This window comes from Apostichopus japonicus, chromosome 7 (assembly GCF_037975245.1).
Source record: "Apostichopus japonicus isolate 1M-3 chromosome 7, ASM3797524v1, whole genome shotgun sequence".
Lineage (NCBI taxonomy): Eukaryota > Metazoa > Echinodermata > Holothuroidea > Aspidochirotida > Stichopodidae > Apostichopus > Apostichopus japonicus.
The window spans coordinates 6,944,105-6,967,704 of record NC_092567.1 but is presented as its reverse complement, the minus strand read 5'-3'; the positions used below and the strand labels follow the sequence as shown (position 1 = coordinate 6,967,704).

The window sequence follows — 23,600 nt, the reverse complement described above, 5'->3', positions numbered from 1 at the left end:
CAATAATAATTATGAAAAAGGACGAATGTGCTGGAGTACGAGCGTTAAAGGGAGACTTCATTTATTTTCATTTATTTGTACCAACCTCGTCACAAGGTTTCAAATGTATATTGTGTATTGTACGAGATATATCCTGGAGAAATATCTCCTCGTGTTTGGACAATTGCAAATTTATCTTTAAATATAATTGTCGTTACTTCAGTGCGGCGACGTAGCCCACCACAATATAACATCTAAGGAAGTTGTTTTCATCTTTGATATATTAATTAAAAATAACGAATAAAACCAGAGAAAGTGTGCCATTACGATAAGTAGGCAATACGTAGATTTTTATGACCAATTGTCTTAATTGGGTTCAAGTTATATGAATTAGAATAATGTCCTAATGTGCAACGTGTGATTACATGAATTACCACTTGAATAATGCGCACACACTTATCTAAACATTTACAATTGCACAAGGTTTCGTTTCGTGTTAAATTAATGATATAATACAACAACGAATATGGCTGCTTTAGGAACACATGAATAGATGAAAGGGCGCTGAAAGAGAGGAGTAGGGACAGTTTATAATAAAATATGGAAATAAGTTTTCTAGCACCAACAGAAAGTTGACAACATTACAAAGCTAAGAATGATGTTAACATTGTGATGAAACTTCTTAATATCCTCACATGGGTTTCTAACGTATACTGTGAGCCTGACAGGAAGCAGACACTTGACAACATGTAACATTGCGCCCATTTCAAGAATGTCGGGTAAAACGAAGATTATATCCTAGATTAACGCTCTGTCCTACCGTGACCTGTTTAACATACTTACAGTATGTCACATACCTCACTGATCTGTAACAGTTTAAAACAAATCTAATAAAAAAAAATATATATTTTATATCAATATCTTAAAGTTAGAAAATCACCAAGACTAGTTTGAAGTCTCTATAGCTATGCATACTGTAGCATAATTATCATCTGCAACATTTACATTTCTTCCGTTAACTAATTATTCCTTTGAACGTTTTGATTGGACAATTCCTATTGATTGAGAAGACATGAACTATGCGTATGGAACACCCACTGTATCACTGCACTTAAGATATTTTAGACCCCGGTCACACGTACATTTTCTCAGACATAACGATGGTCCGTCCATGGTCCTACCATGGTACGGTTTGCGTGTGCCCGCTCTCTACTATGGTCTGACGATCGTCCGACCATCGTCCACTAAAGATGGTAATTAGCATCATTAGCCCCAAATTAACCATGGTGCGACCATCTTTAGCAGGAAGAAGCATGCGGGTGACCGCAATTGCGTTGTCCGACTACGAATTTTAATTAACGTAAACACTGACCTCGGCCGGAAATCCCGATTTCAATCCCTTGACATAGCGACGCGTGCCTAGATACATATGATGTAAACAAAACAAACCTGCACTGCACTGCATACTGTACACTAATACATGTACTGTACATGCACACGTACGGTTTCTACCACAAAACAACACAACAATCAACACTCCGAACAATTCGTTAAGACAACTCCCAATGGCGGCCACTACTCACGGTAAAACCTGGGAGGAACAAGAAGTCCTGACACTAATTGATATATTTGGGGGGAGTATGTGCAGCGTATGGTGGAAAACCCTGTCAGGAATAAGGTGTTTAGGAAGTGTGCGGAGATGATGGCGAAAGAGGGATACGAACGGACGCATACACATTAGCGTGAGCAGTGTGTGCTGGGCTTGCATATCCATAATATTTCGGTGTGTATTACAAATGAATATGCGTCTACACGCTCTCCGTCGGCGAACAGCGGCTTCATGTCTTTGCAGGAATGCTTCTTCCAATATGTGACGCCTCCTACAGTACAAATCCTATACAAATCTAAGAACCAATGAAGCGCTACTGCAAATTGAGCTTCCATCGCCATCATCTACTATTTACATCTAAAAATCCCGCGAAACATGTCAAAACTGTGACCCTTGACCGACCCAATGCAACTGCGCATGATAGCTTTGCAAAAGCATAGATAACTCACTGATGCACTGTGTCCGAAAAAGAATATAGTACAAAGTAGTGTGAGTATGCTACGTGTGACCGCTATCGTAGTTAGTTAAATATGGTCGGACTATAGTTCAGAAACGATTGTCGGAAGATGCAATTTTATAGGTGTGACCATGGTCTTAATTATAGCCAACAGAATGTACACAATCTTAATATCTTGCCCCAAAAAATGGAATAAAGCCCTTCAGTTCTTTTTTTTTTTTTTTTGCTTTGCTGTAAAGTTAATTCAAACAGAATGACTTGAATCCTTTTTGTATTATTTTTAGTAACATAAGTTTTCAACTAATTTTTAATCTTTCACTTTCTGATATTTATGTTCATATTGATGTACATATTTTTATATTTCCTATTCTTTGGTTTTCCTATATATAAATATTTTATATTTATACTGGTGATAACGGAAAGGAAATGAACAATATATGCGCCGGACTTTTTGTAATATAGATTCGAGTTATATATTTCTTACGGAAACTCTAAGTGTACATGTTATTTGAACAACGGTATAGCAATATTATAGTAGGAACTATGAATCTGACCGCTTGTAATTAGCCTCAGCAGGATATTAGAATAGAAACAACTTTAGCTCCAGTTACTATATGTATAAGAAGGTGAAGCTAGTATGTATATATGTTATGACAAATGTGATAGGTGTTATTTAAGTTCCGATGCTGGTTAAAAAACAACCAGGTTTCCAATGAGTTCAAGCATCTATCAAAGTTATAATATTTCATCAAAGTTCAAACTGATGAAAACTTTGGAGTGCTATTTGATGGCGATGAAGTTGACATTGTAAACGAAACCAGCTATGTAAATGTTACATTCGTTAAGTTATTTTTGTCATTCAACCATTGCTGTAAACGGATCATCCAGCCCTCCCAAAGGAGAATCTACAGTACATGTAAGATACTTTTTCAAAAATGCAGAAAGCAATATACGGCACGGGCTTAGCATGTATATATATATTCGTGACGCAGTATCTTGAAGAAAAAAAAACTGATTGATGTGGGTGATCTTTATGAACATTATGTTCGTATACAGCATCACAAATTACGTGTCCAGTTCTTTGGTTACCATGGTATCTAGACAAAAGAACAAAACAGTAGTATAATTGCTCCCACATACTGACTGGTTTATGAACGTGTTGTGTAAATGTGGTGGAAATGGAAAGTGATTTAATCACAGCTCCACCGAATCATCGGTAATGATTTACTCCACAGAGAGAATCTGGTGCCACTAAAAAAATATTTGCAAGATCTTCTTCTACAGTTTATTCCAAACCACGAATATAATATTTCACAAATTACAAAATAGTCTTCAATTTTCTTTCATTTTATCAATAAACGTTTCACCTATTCCTTATATCAATTGCCAATATCATTTGCACTCTGGAAAACGGTGAGTCGGATGTTCACAAGCAATAAAAATGGCGATAAAAACCAGTTTCTGGTATGATTTTATTACCATGCAAAGTACAAAAATTTTGACTCGCGCTGCTTCGCATCGGTCACCATCTGTAACAACTTCCTTAGATGTTATATTGTGGTGGGCTATACACTACCAGTTCATTCTCATTTCTGACCTAGAAACTACAGGTATTTAATGTCCTATACACATGAGTGTATACGTGGAACCGTCGCAGGAACATTTACCTTGATAAATTTGAGTTAATAATTGAGTAAACTTGAACTAAGATGAAAGAGTAGCAACAGTTTACTTTCTGTACTTTGTGTTGCTTTTGCTACAATCTGCTGGTAACAAACTTGACCGTTAAAGGAATGAGAAAGACTTGAACACATAATGTTACTTCAGTCCACCTGGAAAGATTAAATTGATGGGACACAAATTGTCTAAATCTGGATTAATGACAAATAATTCAGTAACCATGAGCAGTTACATGATTGTGACAACATATCTAGATATCTTAGTTAGTTGCAGGGTATCCAATAATTCTGCAAATATTTCACGGTCTAGTCAATTTACAACCTATTATGTATTAACAGCTTTATTTAATGGAAAACCAACTTCTCCTAACACCAGAGAACACGAAGACAATGAACATAACCAGTGAGAACCAAGGAGCCTGCTACAAAGACAAATATGCTAGGGCAGCTACACAGTAAGCTAAAGGGTCGGCCAAACGGACTGTTCTTACGACTGTTGTATGTGCTATGAGCCTATGATGAACATTTGGCCCAAATTTAATTGAACATAAACAAGAAGGGTGCAACATGATTGACAACATTATAAGTTTTCATATTTAATGTACATCGAGATGGTGACGTAAAAGCTGGATATGTTCAGTACATTCGTTCAGGTGAAGATATTATTTGATTAAGATATTTGTTAATGTCATTGATTTTTACTACAGCTAAGTTTTGGTTCAGAAGAATAATACCAATGCTTCACGAGGATGTATAGTGGTATATTGGAAACGTTAAGCAGCGTCGGTTATGTCAATGAAGTTGTTTCAGAGTCATACACGCTACTAGTGTTCTACTGTATGTTGAAATGATATGCTTAGCTGTTAAATTTCATACCAATGCTCGTGATTTACTTACAGACTTTTATCTCAAAAATGTAGTTTAAAGATATGTATTTCTGTTCACTTCCAGATTTTTATAACTTTGTTTCTACGTTTGGAATAAACATGGTACAGGAGTTAACGTGAGTTGTTCCTCTATTAATTTGCGCCCTCAACTCTCCACCCAATCCTAGGCACTAACAATACGTAATTAATGAGGCTGGAATGTCTGGGTTTGGCAATAAACTATCCTTAACACTTGAAGATAATTATCAAAATAAAGGAAACAATTAGCTGATGACAAATTATGCTGGCAAATTATTCAATCTGCTGGTAACAAACTTGGCCCTCAAAGGAAAGATAAGGACCTTGAAAACATAATTTTACTTTATTTCACCAAAATCACACCAGGAAAGATGAGAGTAGTCAGAGATATTAAAGGTTTGGAAACAAACAAATAAAACATGACAATAAATTTGTGGGGCAAAATATTGTCTGAATCTGATTAAACGATAAATACCTCACTAGCATAAGTAACAGTCATGTGATCGGAACAACATATTTAGATCTCTTAATTAGTTGCAGGGCTATCCAGTTACGTGTGAATATTATATGGATTGGTCAACGTTATAACCTATTACGTAGCATGTAGCTTATTTAATTTTATTAAAACGTTTACGCATTAACTTAATTCTCAACATTATTTGAGTTAAACACTACGAAAGTATAGAAATCAACTTAAAATAAGTTTTTAGAGTCACATTCCACATACATTTGTTCCTGTTACTAACTTCCAAATTTTCCCCATCACCATCCTATACATTTGACCAATTCGCAAAGTACCATAGAAATGGTTAAATTTAATTTGATTAGTAATTACTTGAATCAAGACCAACAATTTGAAGTAATATAGCTGTTAGTGTTAAATTGATGCATGGAAGACCCACGTCTCACACCATCAGAAACAAATAAAGACCTAAACATGACCAGTTTAAACCAGGGAGCTGCTACAGTAAGATACATGGTCAGTTAAACGGACTGTTACGACTGTTGTTATGTGTTATGATGAACAATTATACATAAATTACAAGAACAGACCTGTTCAATATGATTTTTAACATTCTACGGTTTCATCTCAGAATAAACGTGAAGTTTATTGGACACAAATTCACAACCTCGAATTATAATAAAACGGCATGTGTCAAAACGATTGTACAATATATATTAAAAATTTCCAAAAGTCAATATTTTAGCTATAGCTACAGTATATGGAAATTGTACATAATATAGAACTAATGAGATTCATTTAGACCATGTTCGCACGCAATATTCCACCCGCTCTCTCCACCCCCCCCCCACCCCATGGAAGTAGGAGCGGGAAGGTATCTGAAAATTCTTTCTTTACGTCAGAATTTGTAATATTACTAGCAACACGTAAACGTCACAGATGTTTCACTGTATTGATGTATTTACACTTACTGAAAACGGTGCTAGGGCAGCATAACGCAAACAAGCTGACCAGCCTTGCATTACTAGCAATAGCTGAATAAAAGGTGAACAATCTCTTTACCTGCCATTGACCGGTTTGTAGATTCAGACGACGATACTCGTAAATGCCGGTACGATTCCAAACTGATGAAAACATAAAAGAGAGATATGTAAATGTTAAGTGCATACTTAATCTTTGTTGATCTTGAATGAAATCATAAACATTATATTCAAGAGATTTATGTTGGTTCTCGATGATATTATCTATTATATTATCTGAGTAATTAATCTAGTTGATTCTTTAATTTTGATCTTATTAGTTTGATATCATTATCATATCAGTAATATAGCTGATCAGTCTACAAACCTTATATCGACGGTTTAGAATATTCTAAATAATGCGCAAGCTGACTTGGACTTCGACTTCATCGTCTCCGAATCTCTCTCTAAGCTGTTATTACGAGATACGTTAGTAGCTATTATACACACGTCTGTCAAAAATAGTAAAGCATTTAATTGATCGGGCAAACGTGTTGTTTACACTAACTACTTTTGAGATTGATCAATGATGACACCATCAGCAGTGACGTCACTCCACCGTTAACAATGAGATTCTCGATGTGTCCTTTAAACACAGAACAATTAAAGAGCGTACACTGTGTACGAGTCTGAGAAATTATGTTGAGGGATAGAGATAGAGAGGTTTGTATGTATTTACATTACTCTTAATTAATTGAAATAATGAATTTACGTAGAATCTTAGTAAAGATGTGTTATTGTACAGAGAAATAAAACATTTGATTGCTCGTGATATTCGTAAGATATTCAGCTTTATATTACAACACATTAGTGATGCCATCAAATACCATGAAAACTAATAATTTAAATATTGATGATAGAAAACGACTAAATGTGTTTGTAATTACTTAATTGAGTTAAATTATAGAGCTACAAGACTAGACAAATCATCTGTAACTAACTGCTCGTCCCTAGTTTTACGGTTATGATTCAGTTACAATACTTGTGACGATATGACAAATGCTCATTTCCATAAACTCAGGAAATACGTAAATATTTTGAATAACCATGGTGATTCCTTTTTCATCAGAGACTACCATAGCCTGCAACATAGTTGCATCTATGATAATTTACTTGATCCAAGCGGAGGATAACAAATTTCTCTTGAGCATTACTTTTATTTAATGAGTAAAAACAGTCTAGGTCTGAGTCGGGTACCCGAATACCAAGGGTACCCGACTTAGCATTCGAGTACCCGAATCGAAAACACACAAAACGGGTACCCGTTTTCTGAGAGGGGCGCGCGTAATTGCTACGCGATTGCTTTCATGATTTCACGCTTTGATTAATCAAAACACGCGAATACGGAAGATTAATTTAATGAAATAACTTTTGTTTAAATGTAGATGGCTGAATTGCTTACTATTTCTAGTTTTAGCCATTCGTAATGGTTCTTTTTCCTGTGTGGATAAAATCACTCAACACAGAAAACGAAAATATTATACCGTTCAAAACTACTCAAAAGTGAAAGTGAAATCTTTAATCCATCTCAACAGCAACTGTGTACGTATGATACTATATTACCTCTTCAAAACATAGCACATACCTTCCAAACGTTTGCCGATTTTCAGGTTATTGAAAGTTGTTAACAAGGCTACCCTTTTGTGTGTGTGTGCGTGTGTGTGCGTTTGTTTATCTATCTGACCGAGGACTTGAACAAAAGAATTCCAGGTCCTCGGTTGTGATTTCTCTGGTAGTCCATACGCTTTCTAGTCACTTCGCCCAACAACCATTTCGCCCAACTGCCATTTCGCCCAACCAGCCTGGTCATTTCGCCCAACCAGCCTGGCCATTTCGCCCAACCAGCATGGTCATTTCGCCCAACCATCATAGTCATTTCGCCCAACCAGCATGGTCATTTCGCCCAACCGTGTTGGTCATTTCGCCCAACCTTATTTTTACTAATATTCAGTCAGAATAATATTACTTTTTCTATTCCATTAGTTCAATTTGATTTATTTTTGGTTATGTTACTTCGTAATAGGTAAATAAAAAAGTGAGGTCCGCTCGATATCGGAGTCTGAGCAGTTATTTCGGGTATAATGGGAGGATTACACTACTTTAGGCGTTTACGCCTACAATGGAAGTTATATTATTATACAAACACAGGGGAGACGGTCTTCATAAAAACCTATCAAACCTAACCCCTAAAACACTGATCCATCCTACTGAATAACAATTCCCGAACGTTTCCTTATTAAATTGAAAAAAAAAATATATATATATATAAAACCCGTCCGTAATATTGAAGTTCTATTTTTAATCAATGTAACCACTTTATCAATGTAACCACATGTGTAATCACATGAAATCAATTTAACCACAACTTCAAGTTTCTTTAATACTCGGTTCGTATCCTGTATGGCCAAAAATTCCCGAACGTTTCCTTACTAAAGTTATACAAAGTAAAGGACTTCAAGTTTCCTTAATATTCCTTAATATTCGAACGTTTACTATCAAACCTAACCCCTAACACACTGATCGATCTTCAAGTTTCCTTAATATTCGGTTCGTATCCTGTAACGTTAACAATTCCCGAACGTTTCCTTTTGAAGTATCATATTTAACCAAGGTTGGGCGAAATGACCAGGCTGGTTGGGCGAAATGACCAGGCTGGTTGGGCGATATGACCAGGCTTGTTGGGAGAAATGACCAGGCTGGTTGGGCGAAATGACCAGGCTGGTTGGGCGAAATGGTAAGGTTGGGCGAAATGGCAGTTGGGCGAAATGGCAGTTGGGCGAAATGGTTGTTGGGCGAAGTGTCCTGTTCCCGTCCATACCAAGTGCTTTCCTCTCATAGCGGTAGCTATTGTATACGTTCGTGCATGCGTAAATATTGGAATTCTCAAAATTGCTATATTTTTTCATTCATTTAGTAATAGAAGGAAAGACTGGCAAGGAGATTTCCGGGATGTTATAATACACTGTAAAAACTTTTCATGTGACGCGTTTAGTGTGACGCGTCACATTAAACATCAACCGTTTATAAACGAACACCTGCCGTTTAAAACTGAACACCACCGATTCTAACTAAACGTATAGCGTTTACTTCATTGTAGAGACGACGTGTAAAAACTAAACACTACGGTTTATTGAACCTAAACATATAGTGTTTAGTTATGTCATTAATTTTCTGATGGGTAAAGAATATTTATTTAGTAAATAAGTTTGCAATTTCTGTATTTGTTTGATGTTGGAACATGTAAGTCGTGCTAATAAACTAAGATTTGTAGCGAAATACTTCTGTTTACCAACGATAATGAAAAATGACAGTTTGTGAAAAAGTTATCATGGTAACTTTAAAGCAGTCATTCATAGCGTATTTATTCAACCAAAATTTAGTCTAAACACATATTTACAGGTGAATACCGGCATGTGGGATGATAAATATCAAAGTTTTCAGTACCATACAGAAATGATAAACGGAATGTTTATTCACGCTTCTGAGATATTAAACACTAGCGTTTATTACAATTGCGATTGACCTGTTGACCTCTCACTCTAAACTGACATTTTTTCTCACTTAAACGATTGTTTAAATTGTATTTTAAATAGAAAAAAATATATAAGATTTTATGTGTATGTCCAGGCGCTAAAATGTCCGATAAGTGTTTAAAATGTTACAATCAATTACGCGATCGACTTTATCTGGCACAGTGTATTATGCGCAAATTACGCGGGAACGCCATCTTGAAACAGAATCTGGCATCAACATCTTAGGCTTCAGTTCATTCCGCAAATACAAATCCAGAAATCCATCAAAATCGTTTGCTGTGTGAAATGGTATACATATCTAGTTCAATTCATATTTCTGTTAATACCTGAAAAAAGAAAATACGACTTCATTGATAATATGTGACGTTCATATGCCAAAAAATTAATTGTAAAATTTCTAACGTTAGTTCGTTTAGGCCTGGGAGTCATGTAATAGGTTAACGTTAGACCTAGCCTGTTAGTAATAGTACTCTGCAAGGTTTCCACTGTCTGAAGAATAATAATTGTTTTACAATGATTAGCGGTGACCACAAACATCAAAGATGTTAAATGCTTGAACATTGACCTTACGAAGTTAATTTTAGGCCTTGGCCCTAGGGGCCTAAAAATAATGAAAAGTTACAACACAATTTGGTTTGTTGTGTACCTTAACAAATAACTGTAACACTGTACTAAATGCAACACTGTACACAGTGCCCACTTTTTGAACTAGGGTCCTAGCCCTAACAGTTTATTAAGTCCTGAAGTTGTAAAGCATTCTTGCTCACAACACACGCAATACAGCCTGGTTAGCCTAACACTAGGCCTTACTTGGAAGTGCATTGAGAAGTTCAGAATGTTTTCATGTTTTCTGAAGGTGATTGAAAAAAGATACTTCAATTTCAAATTTGAAATATTGCAATTTAATTTTTGCAGGATTATTTTTACCTGCTGTAGGCTAGACCTACTCCCGAGTCCTAGCTAGTAATATTGTGATGAACAAATACAGTAGGCCTAGCTAGGCCCTACCAAAGCGTCGTAATTTCTTTCTCCAAATTCTGTGTGGCTGAAAAAAAAAATTAATCCAAAATAGCCATGGCCTCATACAAATGCTCCATGTGTTTTATTCTTCAAACAACAAGCACAGATGGGTACAACACACTGTTCGATTACACAAGCATGATCCAAATTTCATTGTGTTCTGCAGCGTTGGAGAATGTTCTTATTCGACTAAGAGCTGGGGAGCATTTATGGTTCATGTGTCGCGCAAGCATTCATACAACTTGAGAGGAGTCAGCCTCTTTAAAATTGATATGTTGGTTTACCAAAATAGAAATATTAAAATTGTTCATACCAAAATACCTAAAATGTTTTCATATTTCCTTTGTTAGGAGCCGGAAAGGATGCTGAAAGTTATTCAGTTCATTGAAACAGAGACCGCCTTTGAGAGAGAAAAGGGACGAAAGACATCTCCTGTGGTAATAGTTAAACAGGTGAGAAAACATGTTATGCCATTATGGACGTGTATGTACTGTACAACCTAAGCTAAAAGGCTTTAAAATTTCAATAATCCCATCAAAATGGATGCTGTTTACCCATTGCAATGTCCAACAGAAGAATCTACTAGTTTTGCAGCAGACCTGTGATTTCATACAGTACAAAGATTTTGAGTGATCTGACCTGTCGTACATGACAAGCTTTCATAAATTAACATAGAGCTGAAACTTCAATCAGTCAAATCAGCTTTAAGAACCAGTGCAGTAACTTTGTCATGTATCATGGGTGTATGTGTGATAGTGGTTGCAAACAGCTTAAAAAATTGTACAGCAGACTTGCGGGAAAGAGAAAGACTTGGGGGGTCTCCACCCTGGTACACTTTAATCAATGCTGTCATCATGAATGAAAGGGAAATGCCAATATATATATTAAATTCAATCTTGATTTGCTTTCATAATGACACTTATGAATGGTTTTCTTTCCATTCAAAAAAATGTTTTTCACAAAACCTTTGACTTAGTCAACACATGAAACATTTTTCTGTATAGAAATATATCATTTTGAATATTGAATAGGTTTCCACAAAAGTGATTGGTGTAGTGACTGGTATTTATAACATTGTCATCACTTTTCCAGTCATTAAATGACTAAGGACATAGAGGCAGCATCACTTGAATTGTCATTTCCTTATGCAAAACCTTTGTTTTTTATTCAACTGTCAGTTATTTGAAATATGGCAGTGGCTTTGGGCATACTGTTTTTTAAACTTGGTCCAACCCTTAAAAAGTCATAATGCATCCATCCAGTCAAAATATGTCCCTCTTACTATATCACAGGAATTTGCCAACATTTTGTCATTTGGCCATAACTTGAAAACGTGGAATTTGATAACTGTTCTACTCAGAATTCCATGCTATTTCACATATCTTAATCTGCTAGCTGTCAATAGTTCTATAAGCATTATTGCTTTTCAAAGACCACAATGAATGGCACTGGAACCTCAATGCATGTTTACACTATAGTTTACAACAAAAACTCTCCCACCCTTATCTTCCCCTCGTTGTTTTGTTATTAATTAAAATTTGCACCTGAACTGATACGTTATTTTTGTCTTGTTTGTTTCAGGATGTATCTGATTCTGAAGTAACTGCAGCTTTGGCAACTCCTGAAAGATCTCCTCCACATATCGTTTGTGTAAAGTGCAATGATATAATCAAGGGAACATATGTGGTAGGAGATAACGTGGTAATGGACTGTAAGTCTAATGATTTTGCAGTAGCTCTGCTGCAACTTCTTGCGGCATACTACGTTCTAGATTTAGACTACCCCCGTATTTTCTCCCAAGTGCTTGGGATATTTCAAACTTATTTTGTGAAAACAGTACCTTATGACGGGCTAAAAAGCAAGAAGTATTTGTTTTCCTCACAAAAACTAAAGATGGCACTTAAACAATAAGTTTTCATCTTGGTTGTTTCTATGTAGTGTCAAATTGTAGAGGTAGGTAGGTTGGATTGTGTAGTTTTCTTATGTTATATCTTCACACGTAACGTATGTTCAAACTTTGTAAAAAAATTGTTTTGAAGGAATAATCCCATGGATTTTTTGAAAAATTTTGTATGATAGAAAAATTCATAATACAAATTGGTGAAAAAAATCATATTGATATCATACGTTGTTCAAGGGGAAGCACCAAGAGAATGGCCTGCATAAAGCGGGTCAAAGGTCAAATGTGCCATCACAGTGACAAATTCAATCAAAGTTTTTATGTAATCTATTAAGATATATTGTCCAATTGTCATTGATTTGTCACTATGACATCACATGATTGAAAAGAAATTACTGTACTAGTGTCTTTTGAATACATATTTTTTTAATCTTTAAAAAATCATCTCTCTTAAACGGAACATTGTATCAAAGTGGTTATTTGACCTCTACCATATTAACATTTTCAAAAATCCATGGGACTATGCCTGTCAGTAATTCAAAAGCATCCTGAGAATTAGGTCTGCAACAATAATTTCTATATCACAAATTATTAATACTTCGGCATTTAGGAGTACTATTTAAGGAAATTTATTCTTGAGGTCAATTCGTCAGGTAGCCTAGTGGTTAAAGCCGCAGACTGTGCACCACTGTGTGTTTCACATGTGCGTGGGTTCGAGTCCCGCCTGACGTCGTGGGTTTTCTGCGGGTACTCCGGTTTCCTCCCACTTCATCCGTCTCATTTATGTGTATCATATCGTGTCATTGTCTAAATGTTCGTCTCATCTCTATATAACCTTAGACGTTAAATAAAGGGAGGTAAAACAACAACAGCAACAACATCTTACAGAAATGCCAGTGTACATTAGCATTTAAGACACGACGTTTAGCATATTTCTACCTGCATTCCAGGGGCAGTACTTAACTTTAAATTGTATAAAAAACTCAAGTTGTGTGTAATCAAGTTTCAGGATAATCGTCATGTTGTGACAGCTTGGCAAACATTTTAACTGAATCTTGATTTTCAACCAAAACAGGCCTTATTTTGTTTCCCAGTACTTTCCGGTTCCTATTTGCCAATTGTCGTCTGTGTAAAAATTTACCTACAAAATATTTAGTAGTCTCCGAAGCACATGAAGTTGTATATAGCAAACTTTGTTTAAATGTAAACATTTAAGGGAACTAGATTCTGAGTGTCAACCTTGCTTTATCTTAATGATGCTATGCAATTCAGTATTAATATTTTCTATCACAAAAGCAGACGGTCTGATCTGTTTTATTTATGTTTGAAGAAAGACTGAAGTATATTTTTTCAACTGAAATCTTGAATTCACTAAAAACCTTGATGTGATGGTGCTAACGCAATTCTGCTTTCTTAGAGTTTTCAGAGGTTCAATATCTTATTCTATTTTATTCATATTCTAACTCGAACAGAGTTGCTCACTTATTTATTTGCAAGGAGTAGGTATTTTCTTATTCAGCTGAAGCCAAGGACAATTTCAGTACATAGGAGTCAACCTATTGTTACAGTTGTATGCAATAGTTTTGTAACAGTGTAAAATTGTTTTCTTGTCTCTAAATTACTACAACTAACTCTTTAGAGGGTTTTCAGAGATTCAATATTTTATTATTTTATTTTATTTATATTTAAACTTTTGTATTTATATGCAAACAACGAGCCCGAATTTTCTTATTCATCTGAAGCCCATGGTAACTTCTGTACATAAGAGTCAACTTACAGATGCATGTGATAGTTAATGATATAGTGTAAAATTGTTTTCTTGCCCCTAAATTATTAAAACTGCTGGTGCTATGCACCCCTGACTTCAGAGAGTTTTCAGAGATTCAATATTTTATTATTTTATTCATATTTTAACTTGAACAGTGCTGCTCATTTATACATCTGCATAGTATGAGTCAGTATTTTCTTTTTCAGCTGACGTTCAAGATAACTTCTATACATAAGAGTTGACCTACAGATGTAGGCGATAGTTAATTAAATAGTGTAAAAAAAAAATTCTTGCCCCTTGATTATTAAAACTGATGGTGCTATGCAACTCTGCCTTCATGTATTCATAAATTTATTATTTTATTCATGTTCTATAGTTTTAACTTCACATTGCTCATTTATTTATCTGCAAGAATGAGCAAAAATCTTCTGATTCAGCTGAAGCCTAAAGACAACTTCAGTTGATATATTTTAGAATTAGTCTTCTTGCCTTGTTACCATTTTACCATTGTTTGTGTTAATTGAAACATTTATTCCAACGTCTATTACATAATCAATCAGAACTGTAAATAATGAGGTAAAAACAGGTTGTTTAAGGCACGTTGATACTGACTCAACATGATTGTCACAAAATTGATAATGAAATAAAAATGCAATTTTCACTGCCGTGATTTTTGAACGCAAAGAATGGGTTCGGTTTTAAAGGAATAGTACCATGGATTTTTGCAAAATTTATATGATAAAGGACAATTTTAGAAACCAAATACTTTGATACCATTATCTGTTTAAAAAGATGAAAAAGTGTTCTTAAAAGACACTAGTACACTACTTTTTATTCAATCCTGTGATGTTATAGTCAAAAATTAATGACAATTCTTGACGTAGGACTTTGAATATTAATTACCTTTTATTTCAAGATTTGAACATTTTTTTTTTCAAAAATGTATTATATAGGCAGGGTAAAAAGTACAGTTTATATGAGTATGTGTTGCTCATGTATTATTATGTTTTTTCTTATCATATAACATGTTCAAAAATCCATGGAACAATAACAGTCAAATTTTTCTTGGATTTTTCCTCTCTCTTTTGTAATGTCTTATAGAGGGAGAACATTTAACATATGTTCTATTTTCAAGGTCACAAAAATGATTCAGTTTTAGGAAATTCAGCAAGGGCCTGTTTATCCCTTCACTTGTACATAATATTTTACAGCACATTTATGTCTCTCTTTTGATGGAATCGAGGCTAACATACTAGAATTTGTTAATTTCATGGTATTTGTTTTCATTGTTTATGTAGTGTAGGCACTTCTGATTTGACACCTTTCATGTATACAAGAAACAGTCGTAATCAAGTTTTAATAAAGTGTCTAAAGGCTGGTACAGAATATAAACGTGTCATTGTGTTTTCTTTTAAACACTTTTAAGTGTTTAGGTTCACAATAAACGCTAAGAAGTGTTCCAGATCTGTTACAAAAAGTGTTTAGTTATAAACGTGTATAAGTGTTTAGAAGTGTTTATGAATAAACGCCTAAATGCGTTCCAGATCTGTTACAAAAAAAGTGTTTAGTTAAGCGTTCAAATCTAAACACTCTTTATTTACAGTATATATGATGAATTATAGACGGAATAACGGAAAAAAAAATAATCACGGCTTTTACTAAACGTTTATTCCAAATGCGACCGTTTAGCGATGAATCGCTACACGGTCACAACCATAAATTCCATAATGTATGTTTAATTCAAGTTGAGAGCTGAAATTTATTACGGGAAATCCCGTCTTGGCAAGTTTGGACATACGGGATTTGAAATCAACACGTAGGAATCTCGCAATCCCGCGGCTAACGCAAACCTTGGATTAGTAACAAAAACAGTCGCAAGTATTTTTTGGCGAGGTGTTTTCTTTTTTTCATGTCCATTTGCATATTTATTATACAACAAAAGATGAAAATTCAGTTGTTCATAACAACAGGAGTATCGCTTGAAGACGGGTATTTCGGAGATGTAATGTAAGGTGGCATAAGTGATCTGCCATTTATGTACATTTTACATTGTGTTTGGCTAGTGACGTAGATAACATTACAGTAAGATGCACATATACTTCAGCTCCTTAGTAAAATCACCCCCCCAACCCCCTCCCCCCAAAAAAAGAGATACCATAACAACCAACCAACGAGTAAATAGCACACGAGCAAGAAGCGCGGCGCCAAATATTTATACCCTCCCTCCTGCACTCGACCACTCGCCTGTATCCGTTTCTTCCTAGTAATGCATTCAGTTAGTTATGACTCGCTTAAACGACTACAATGAATCCTATAACGTCTATACAATTTTTGTAGACGTCTGTAGACAAGATGGTGGACCATACAGTTGAAACATTCATTAAAAAAATTACTGATCTTTTCTTGTATTTACGTGTTGACCTATGAATAATACTACTTGAATTGTATCTGAATCCCTCTCTACTACTTACAAGATTAGTGGTTACTCCAATATTTAATTTTTCTTTATGACAGTTTAGCATCTCAGCGAAAATCAAACAAAAATATTAAGTTAAAACCTCGAAAGATAACACGCGTTAATGGAACAAAGTATACATCGTTACCTCATTAAGTATAAATTAGCGATGTAAAACTGTACCGAATCGATACACAATATGTATATTGATGGCTTGAAAATTAAACTAGTACTCATCACATAGCATAAAGCCTGTTTCATGCACATTTCGCTTTGTATGCAGATTTACAGACCAAAAATGTAAATTAGATATTTTTCTTTGATAGTTTAATGTTATTAAAGGGTGTGATGCGAAGTCCCCGGGAGCTGCAGAATTTTTAGATAAGGTTGTCTGGAAGAAGCTAAACCTCAAAATTGTACAGAACGTTTCTGAGAGCTCAAGCGGGATCGCGGAGCTTTCTATTGAATATATTTCAAGCCCTGGCTGGTTCCACGAGGGGAAGCCCCCTGAAGTATTTGCATTTGGTGATATCCCTTGTTCTTAGAGAAGAACTCAATTTTCAGCGGACAGTAGTGTGAGGCCCCGGTTAGGGGGGGGGGGGCTGCTTCATTTTATTAGCCAAGTATTATCCAAATCTGGGGAAATGTAGACGTAAGGGAGTAAAAACAGACCAATTCTGTTTTTTGTTTCGTTTATGTATTATAACTCTTACTTTTGTAAGTGTATAAATGAAAATTTTGGTTTTAAATTCACATATAGTTGTACATGCTTTCCCTCATATCATTACCCAAATTGTACTTTTACTATTATTTTGTCAAGGCAAATCATGCATGGATGGTAATGTTTGCCAATACATGTATATTGTACTCTTTTTAAGCACCGATCAAGGTGGTGATGGGGTGTCTCCCCACCACCCGAACAACCCCACCACCACGCATTTCAAACTAACTTAGAATAGTTAAAACACAAAGTTGCGTTTATACTTAGATAGTGGACATAAGTCACATCATATTTTCATTTTACCGGGGAAAGACCACAGGTGTGGATGTGTTTAAATGTGTGTGTTTAACGGGGGGGGGGGGAGGAAGGCGGGGGGTTGAAAGACCCCTAGGGGCACAACATTACTTCAAAGCCTTAACACAACCATTGTCGCGGTGTCATTAAGTTGCACTAAGTGTATGATACCACTACTTTTTATTTATGCTGCTTCATTTATTATCCAAATATTATCCGAATATGAGGAAATGACAGACATACCGATTCTGTTTTCTTTCTTTTCTTCGTTTTTGTATTATAACTCTTACTTTCGTAAGTGTATTAATTAAAAATAACAAATATGGTTTTAAATTCACATATAGTTATATATGCTTTCCCTCATATCATTACCTACATTTTATTTCTACTAATATTTTTTCAAGACAAATAATGCATGGATGTTAATGTTCGCCAATACATGTAGATTGTGCTCTTTTCGGGTGATGGGGTGTCTCCCCACCACCTAGACCCCACCCCAACACCACCACCACCACGCATTTCAAGCTAACTTAGAATAGTTAAAACACAATGTTGCGTTTATACTTAGATATTGCACATAAGTCAAGTCATATAAGTCAAACTATGACTCAGAATGTATCATTTGAAATCTAAACTTGCCATTTTTCTGGAGACAGACCACAGACCCCCCCCCCCCTCCCCCTCATCCATCCTCCTTATATATGATGTCGGCTTTGACGACCCTCTGTTCTGGTACAAAACTGCTGAACAAGTGTCTTATCTTTGCCTTTATAAAGTCTTTATGCTAATGTTACCTATTCGTATATTTCGAGTACGATACATCTAGCACCAACAGTTCCCATACGTTGGTGGTCTCTGTTTTGTTTTCGTTTATTTCTTAATACTGTACACTTCGCAGCAATTTCAGAGAAACAAAAAACTTCGTTTGCAAAACTTGGAAAATAATTAAGTTAAGCTTCGCGGCTTTATGCTACAATTCAGATGGAAAGAATGGTTTAAGCGGTGGTGTGGATGTGTTTAAGTGTGTGTGTTTAACGGGGGGGGGTGGAGGAGGGGGAGGAGGGGGAGGAGTGGGGAGTTGACAGACTCCGAGATGCACAACATTACTTCAAAACCTTACACGATAACTGTCGCAGTGTAATTAAGTTGCCCAAGGTGTGTGAACCAACTACAATTTAGGAAAGAGATTTAAAGCATCAATTGATATGATGGCTACTCACAAAATACTTACAGTGCAGTGATCTCAAAGGAGCGAAATGAAAAGAACATGACTTATCTCTTAAATCAACCAAGCTTAGCAATATTAAGTGTTGTTACATTTTTATTATTTAGTTCGTTGTTTTTTATCACAAGACTTAGTTTTAGGTGTCTCCTTCATATAAAATGGTAATCATGTGTTGCTGATTCATTACTCTATTGTTTTTGAATCAACAACAATCAACAAGTCAACAGGCATTCACATAGTTGGTCAAGCCTTGAGGAAAATGTAAGAAATTTTAAGTGTGTCCATTATGACGCCATTGTGACAATACCTTTCACGTTTCTTGACTTCAAGGATGATGGAATGGATCCAACCGGAATAGTGCCTGGCAGATCGTACCGCCTAAACCTATGGATAGAAGTAGAGTGATCATCGTGTAAGATGTAGAAGACGTAGAGAAATGTCCTCCTAGTCAGGTTAATTGTTTACTAAATCAATGAAGATAAAAACGCAAACAATAAATAACAAGGAAATAAATCACATCAGATTGATCATTATGATCAGAATTAATTATCATTACAAGTCTCGTGTTCAAACGATTCTACGAAAAATAAACTAGAATGGAAATAGTATCGTAGAAAACAATGATGATAGTTGGAACTGCTGTATGTAAATTGTATTTGGTTGATATTGTGAAATGTATAGCCGTCCACATTATCAGAATTGGCTAAACTGTTTATATGTTTACATTATCAATTAAGATAACGTTGTTCAAACATGTAGAAATACAACATTGCACACAACAAACGGAGTAAACGAAGTAAATCCCCGTAACAACCGCTTGCCATTTTTCGCTCGGATCACGTGATTTATATCGTATGTTATTTTCGGCAAATGTATTGATGATATAGTTCGTATTCATGAATCCTCGCTTTAAATGAGAACTAAAATGTCAGAGATTGTTAGAGCTCAGTGGTAAGATACGAAATCTAGAAATAATTAATCTTAACGCTGAACAAATTGTTTCTTAATCTCAAAAGAGTTTAAGATGCTACAAATTACATATTTCAATGTAATGGCGGGATAAAAAACCTACAAAACATACACTAAAACGGAGGAGAAATAGAAGGTAGAGGGATAGGAGGGTCGAGGACATACCAACATTCTTTACTGGGCGCAACAATTTGTCATCTCGGGTTGTCATCTCGGATTGTTACTATTATATGATATACCAACGTTATTTAAGTATTTATTCAATATCAACCTTCAATAATGTTATCATATTGCAAGCATTGTTTTTTGTCATTGATCTAAATCAAATTCTACAAAATTATAACATTTTTGTGGAGTTGATAATAATGACCTTAATCATTACACAATCGAATCTTTCTATCCAACTATGTTCTCAATGAAGAGTTGCATGTGTTCAAAATATCCAACCCCTTCATACCCAGGAGTTATTAAGACTTCCTGGTCATACTTTGTTAAAAATACGCTAATGCCATTGTCGTTGATTCGCAAAAGAAAAGTTTGATTGGAAGGTGGAGGCACAACCATTGAGGGTAGGCTAAAGTTTTCAGCAAAAGTTTACTTTATACCGGTACTTTTGAAATGCATATTTTATCATTATTAATATTTTGAAGACAAATAGCAAATTTTTAGACATGAAGGCACATGTTAAAAACACACAACAACAAGAGGGCACTCGAGTTTATCGAGCATGAAATGAAATTATCTGGAATTAACCGGTAACATATAGTGCATAATATCCAATAAATATGTTAAAGTCTAGCTCAGTATCATTCTACCTTATACCTGAATTGCCCAGTTCTATGTAAAATAATGCTCCGGACAGAAAGAAAATATATAGGTTACGTTCCTTGTATCTAATTAGCATAATTAACGCATAAATACTGCTACTTCTTATATAATGTAAAACTTTTTCTTTACAATCGTTAGTTTTCTGTATCTATCTATTGAATATATCATTAATGTTATATATAATGTAAGGGCTATAGCGGACATAACAACTCAATGTACACATGTAGGCAATATACTGGAAATAATTGTTAAACTCATAATTTATATTGATACAGCATTGAAAACAATTTATTAAAGGTTATATTTTAATAAAAGGGTTCTCCCCGTTCCAACCCCTCCCAACGGACGCAAGTCATATTTGGAACCCACCCCACCCCTCCTTTCTAAAGATAACCAGAATGCAAAATGCATTGAGGTTTCGATGACTTCAATGCAGTAGACTTCTGGTAGTTAGTATAACCAGAACTATCTGGTACAATTACACTTAAGCATGATAAACACAGGTCAGTATACTGTGCGTGGCTATACACACCTCCAACAAAAACAATAGGGGTACTCAATGTTATGAATCCACACACCAAGTATTAGAGGTATCCACGATTTCCATCGTTACATATCATGTAAAAGATTTTTCAGAGTTTGACCTCTGGTGACCTATAGCAGATTTGACCTCACAATCATTTAGGATTCTTGTATTCAATATGGCAATCCATATACCATGTATGAAAAGTATCCATGATTTCTACCATGAGAAATCATGTTGTGAAGTTTTTCAGGCCTCGACAATTATTTTTGAAAGTAATCGCTATTTGGCGACCGTGACTAAAAATCTACTCGCCAAATTTCACTCGCCAGTAGGCCTATGATTGTTGTTCAAGTCTTCAAAGTACAGATCTGCAACATCAATACTTTCTATGAACAAAGGTTAGGCAGTTAGGCAGATGCATGGTGCTACGTAATTGCACATTAGAAAGATATGATTCTTTGCAGTACGAAATTAAAACTTTTTCCCACCAAAACTAAGTGTTAAACAAAGTAAAACATAACGCAGAATCATAAATAAGCAGGTAGGCCTACTGTAGTGTCTCAAACAATTAAAAATACAACATCTGTAAAATACCTACGAAGATAGCTTAGCTTCTGTTACATTAGGGCTCCTCTACTTTACTATTATATTGCATTCTTATGCCTAGAGGTCTATGCGTAGAGTATTCATGTTTCTCTTCATGCGTTCTGAAAGCGTAGATTTGCGATATTTAGACACAATTACTTTACATGCTTTCACTCTATTCGCTGCAATTTGACGGAAGGAAAACCCCGGATGTGTGACCGACAGTATACAATAACCCACAGATCTCTACTAACTGTATTTCCAGGAACATAACACCTCTCCTTCGGTTTCTTTTCTGTTTTATTTTCCTTTCTTTTTCTTTTTACTTGTCGACCATGTTACTATCACAATATACTTATTTTCTGTTTTAATCAGCATACCACTATGATTCATGTGAAACATCGCAAATTATGACGCAATGAATTCATTTCAACAAGTGAATAATTGCTTCTTCTTTTTTCCTTCTCAGCAACAAAACTAAATGAACCGTGGCCATATTTACGACCTGGATATGACCCTGGCAGTTGTATAAGTATTTATTCTGATTGTTAACTTGTAGGTTCATTCATTGTGTACCGGGTAAGAAATCTGTACTTCATTTTGTTAGCGTGTGTTATAACAATAATGTAAACCATTTGGAAGAAAGTCTGAAGGTGATGGTGACAGCCTTCTAAGCCTTTCTAAATTCGCTAAAAACAGTTAAGTTGCAAATTTGAAATCGATCTCTAGTTGTCGTTAACCATTATACATTTTAAACTTCGATGGAATAATTTAATCACTTTCGCCTGTTCTGTGTAGATAAAAAAGAACTAGTGCAGTATATAATTCGATATTTAAAAAAAAGATAAAAGATTTCATCAAACGAATCTTTCTCCCTGCTAAACACGAGCAATATTTTATCTCCACCGTTTAACTGTTTAATCAATTTCACAGAACAAAACTGTTCTCCATAAACTAGGCAATTAAGAACCCGCAATGTTTGTAGTCACATATTAGATATGTGAGTTACATTAAAGACTATTTAATTATGTGCTAATTAGGCAGACTTCCATATACAAACGAGAATTACATACAGAAAAAAAAAGGGGGGAAAGGGACATAAAACAATCCTTCTATCAAATTAGTGAGAGGCGCAAGTGAGGGATGTATTAAACAACCAAGGAAATCAAGTTTACTCATTTAAAATATATAAACAAAGAATATTAATGAGAACACGTCGTAATATCATGGCATATGACATACAGTATCACTGAATGGCTGTTAGATATATACGCTGTTAGATATATACCTAACCCGTATTGAATAAAATGATGCATTATTCCCAGCCACTGCTAGACACTGACTGACCTACTTATCGTCGGTTTCCATGGTTACGTTGTATGGCAGTTACAACATTCCAGGTGTACACTAGACGCGTGTCTCGTTTATCTTTCTATTCATTAGCTTGACCCTGGCTCGTGTCATGTATTATTATGCTAATTAGTTATTTACGGGAGATCCAGGTGTGTCATCTCTACTGCCAACTTATTTTACTTTAGAAATAATTTGTTTGAATCAATCGTCTGTGCAGAAAACTATTGTAGAAGTAGAGTAGGCCTACTGTGTGTACTAAAACGGTGATGATGTTATCGGGTAGAAACGGAATTGATTTGAAGGGCTCCCTAA

The 23,600-nt window shown here is 35.2% G+C and overlaps 3 protein-coding genes across 25 annotated transcripts in view; 1 reads left to right on the top strand and 2 right to left on the bottom strand.

Annotated features, from left to right (window-relative positions):
- Positions 1 to 23,600, top strand: part of LOC139970082 (uncharacterized) — an 892,672-nt gene that overhangs the window by 228,930 nt on the left and 640,142 nt on the right. The gene's annotated exons all lie outside the window — the stretch shown is intronic.
- Positions 1 to 23,600, bottom strand: part of LOC139970035 (NLR family CARD domain-containing protein 4-like) — a 545,770-nt gene that overhangs the window by 389,549 nt on the left and 132,621 nt on the right. The gene's annotated exons all lie outside the window — the stretch shown is intronic.
- LOC139970054 (uncharacterized) overlaps positions 1 to 23,600 on the bottom strand; it is a 116,541-nt gene that overhangs the window by 14,235 nt on the left and 78,706 nt on the right. For all 3 annotated transcript variants that reach the window (XM_071975668.1, XM_071975669.1, XM_071975670.1), the window contains exons 7-8: positions 19,335 to 19,411; positions 6,155 to 6,216 (exon numbers count right to left, since the gene is read on the bottom strand). In XM_071975668.1, coding sequence (XP_071831769.1) covers positions 6,155 to 6,216; positions 19,335 to 19,411 — 139 coding nt within the window. The remainder of the gene's footprint in view (positions 1 to 6,154; positions 6,217 to 19,334; positions 19,412 to 23,600) is intronic.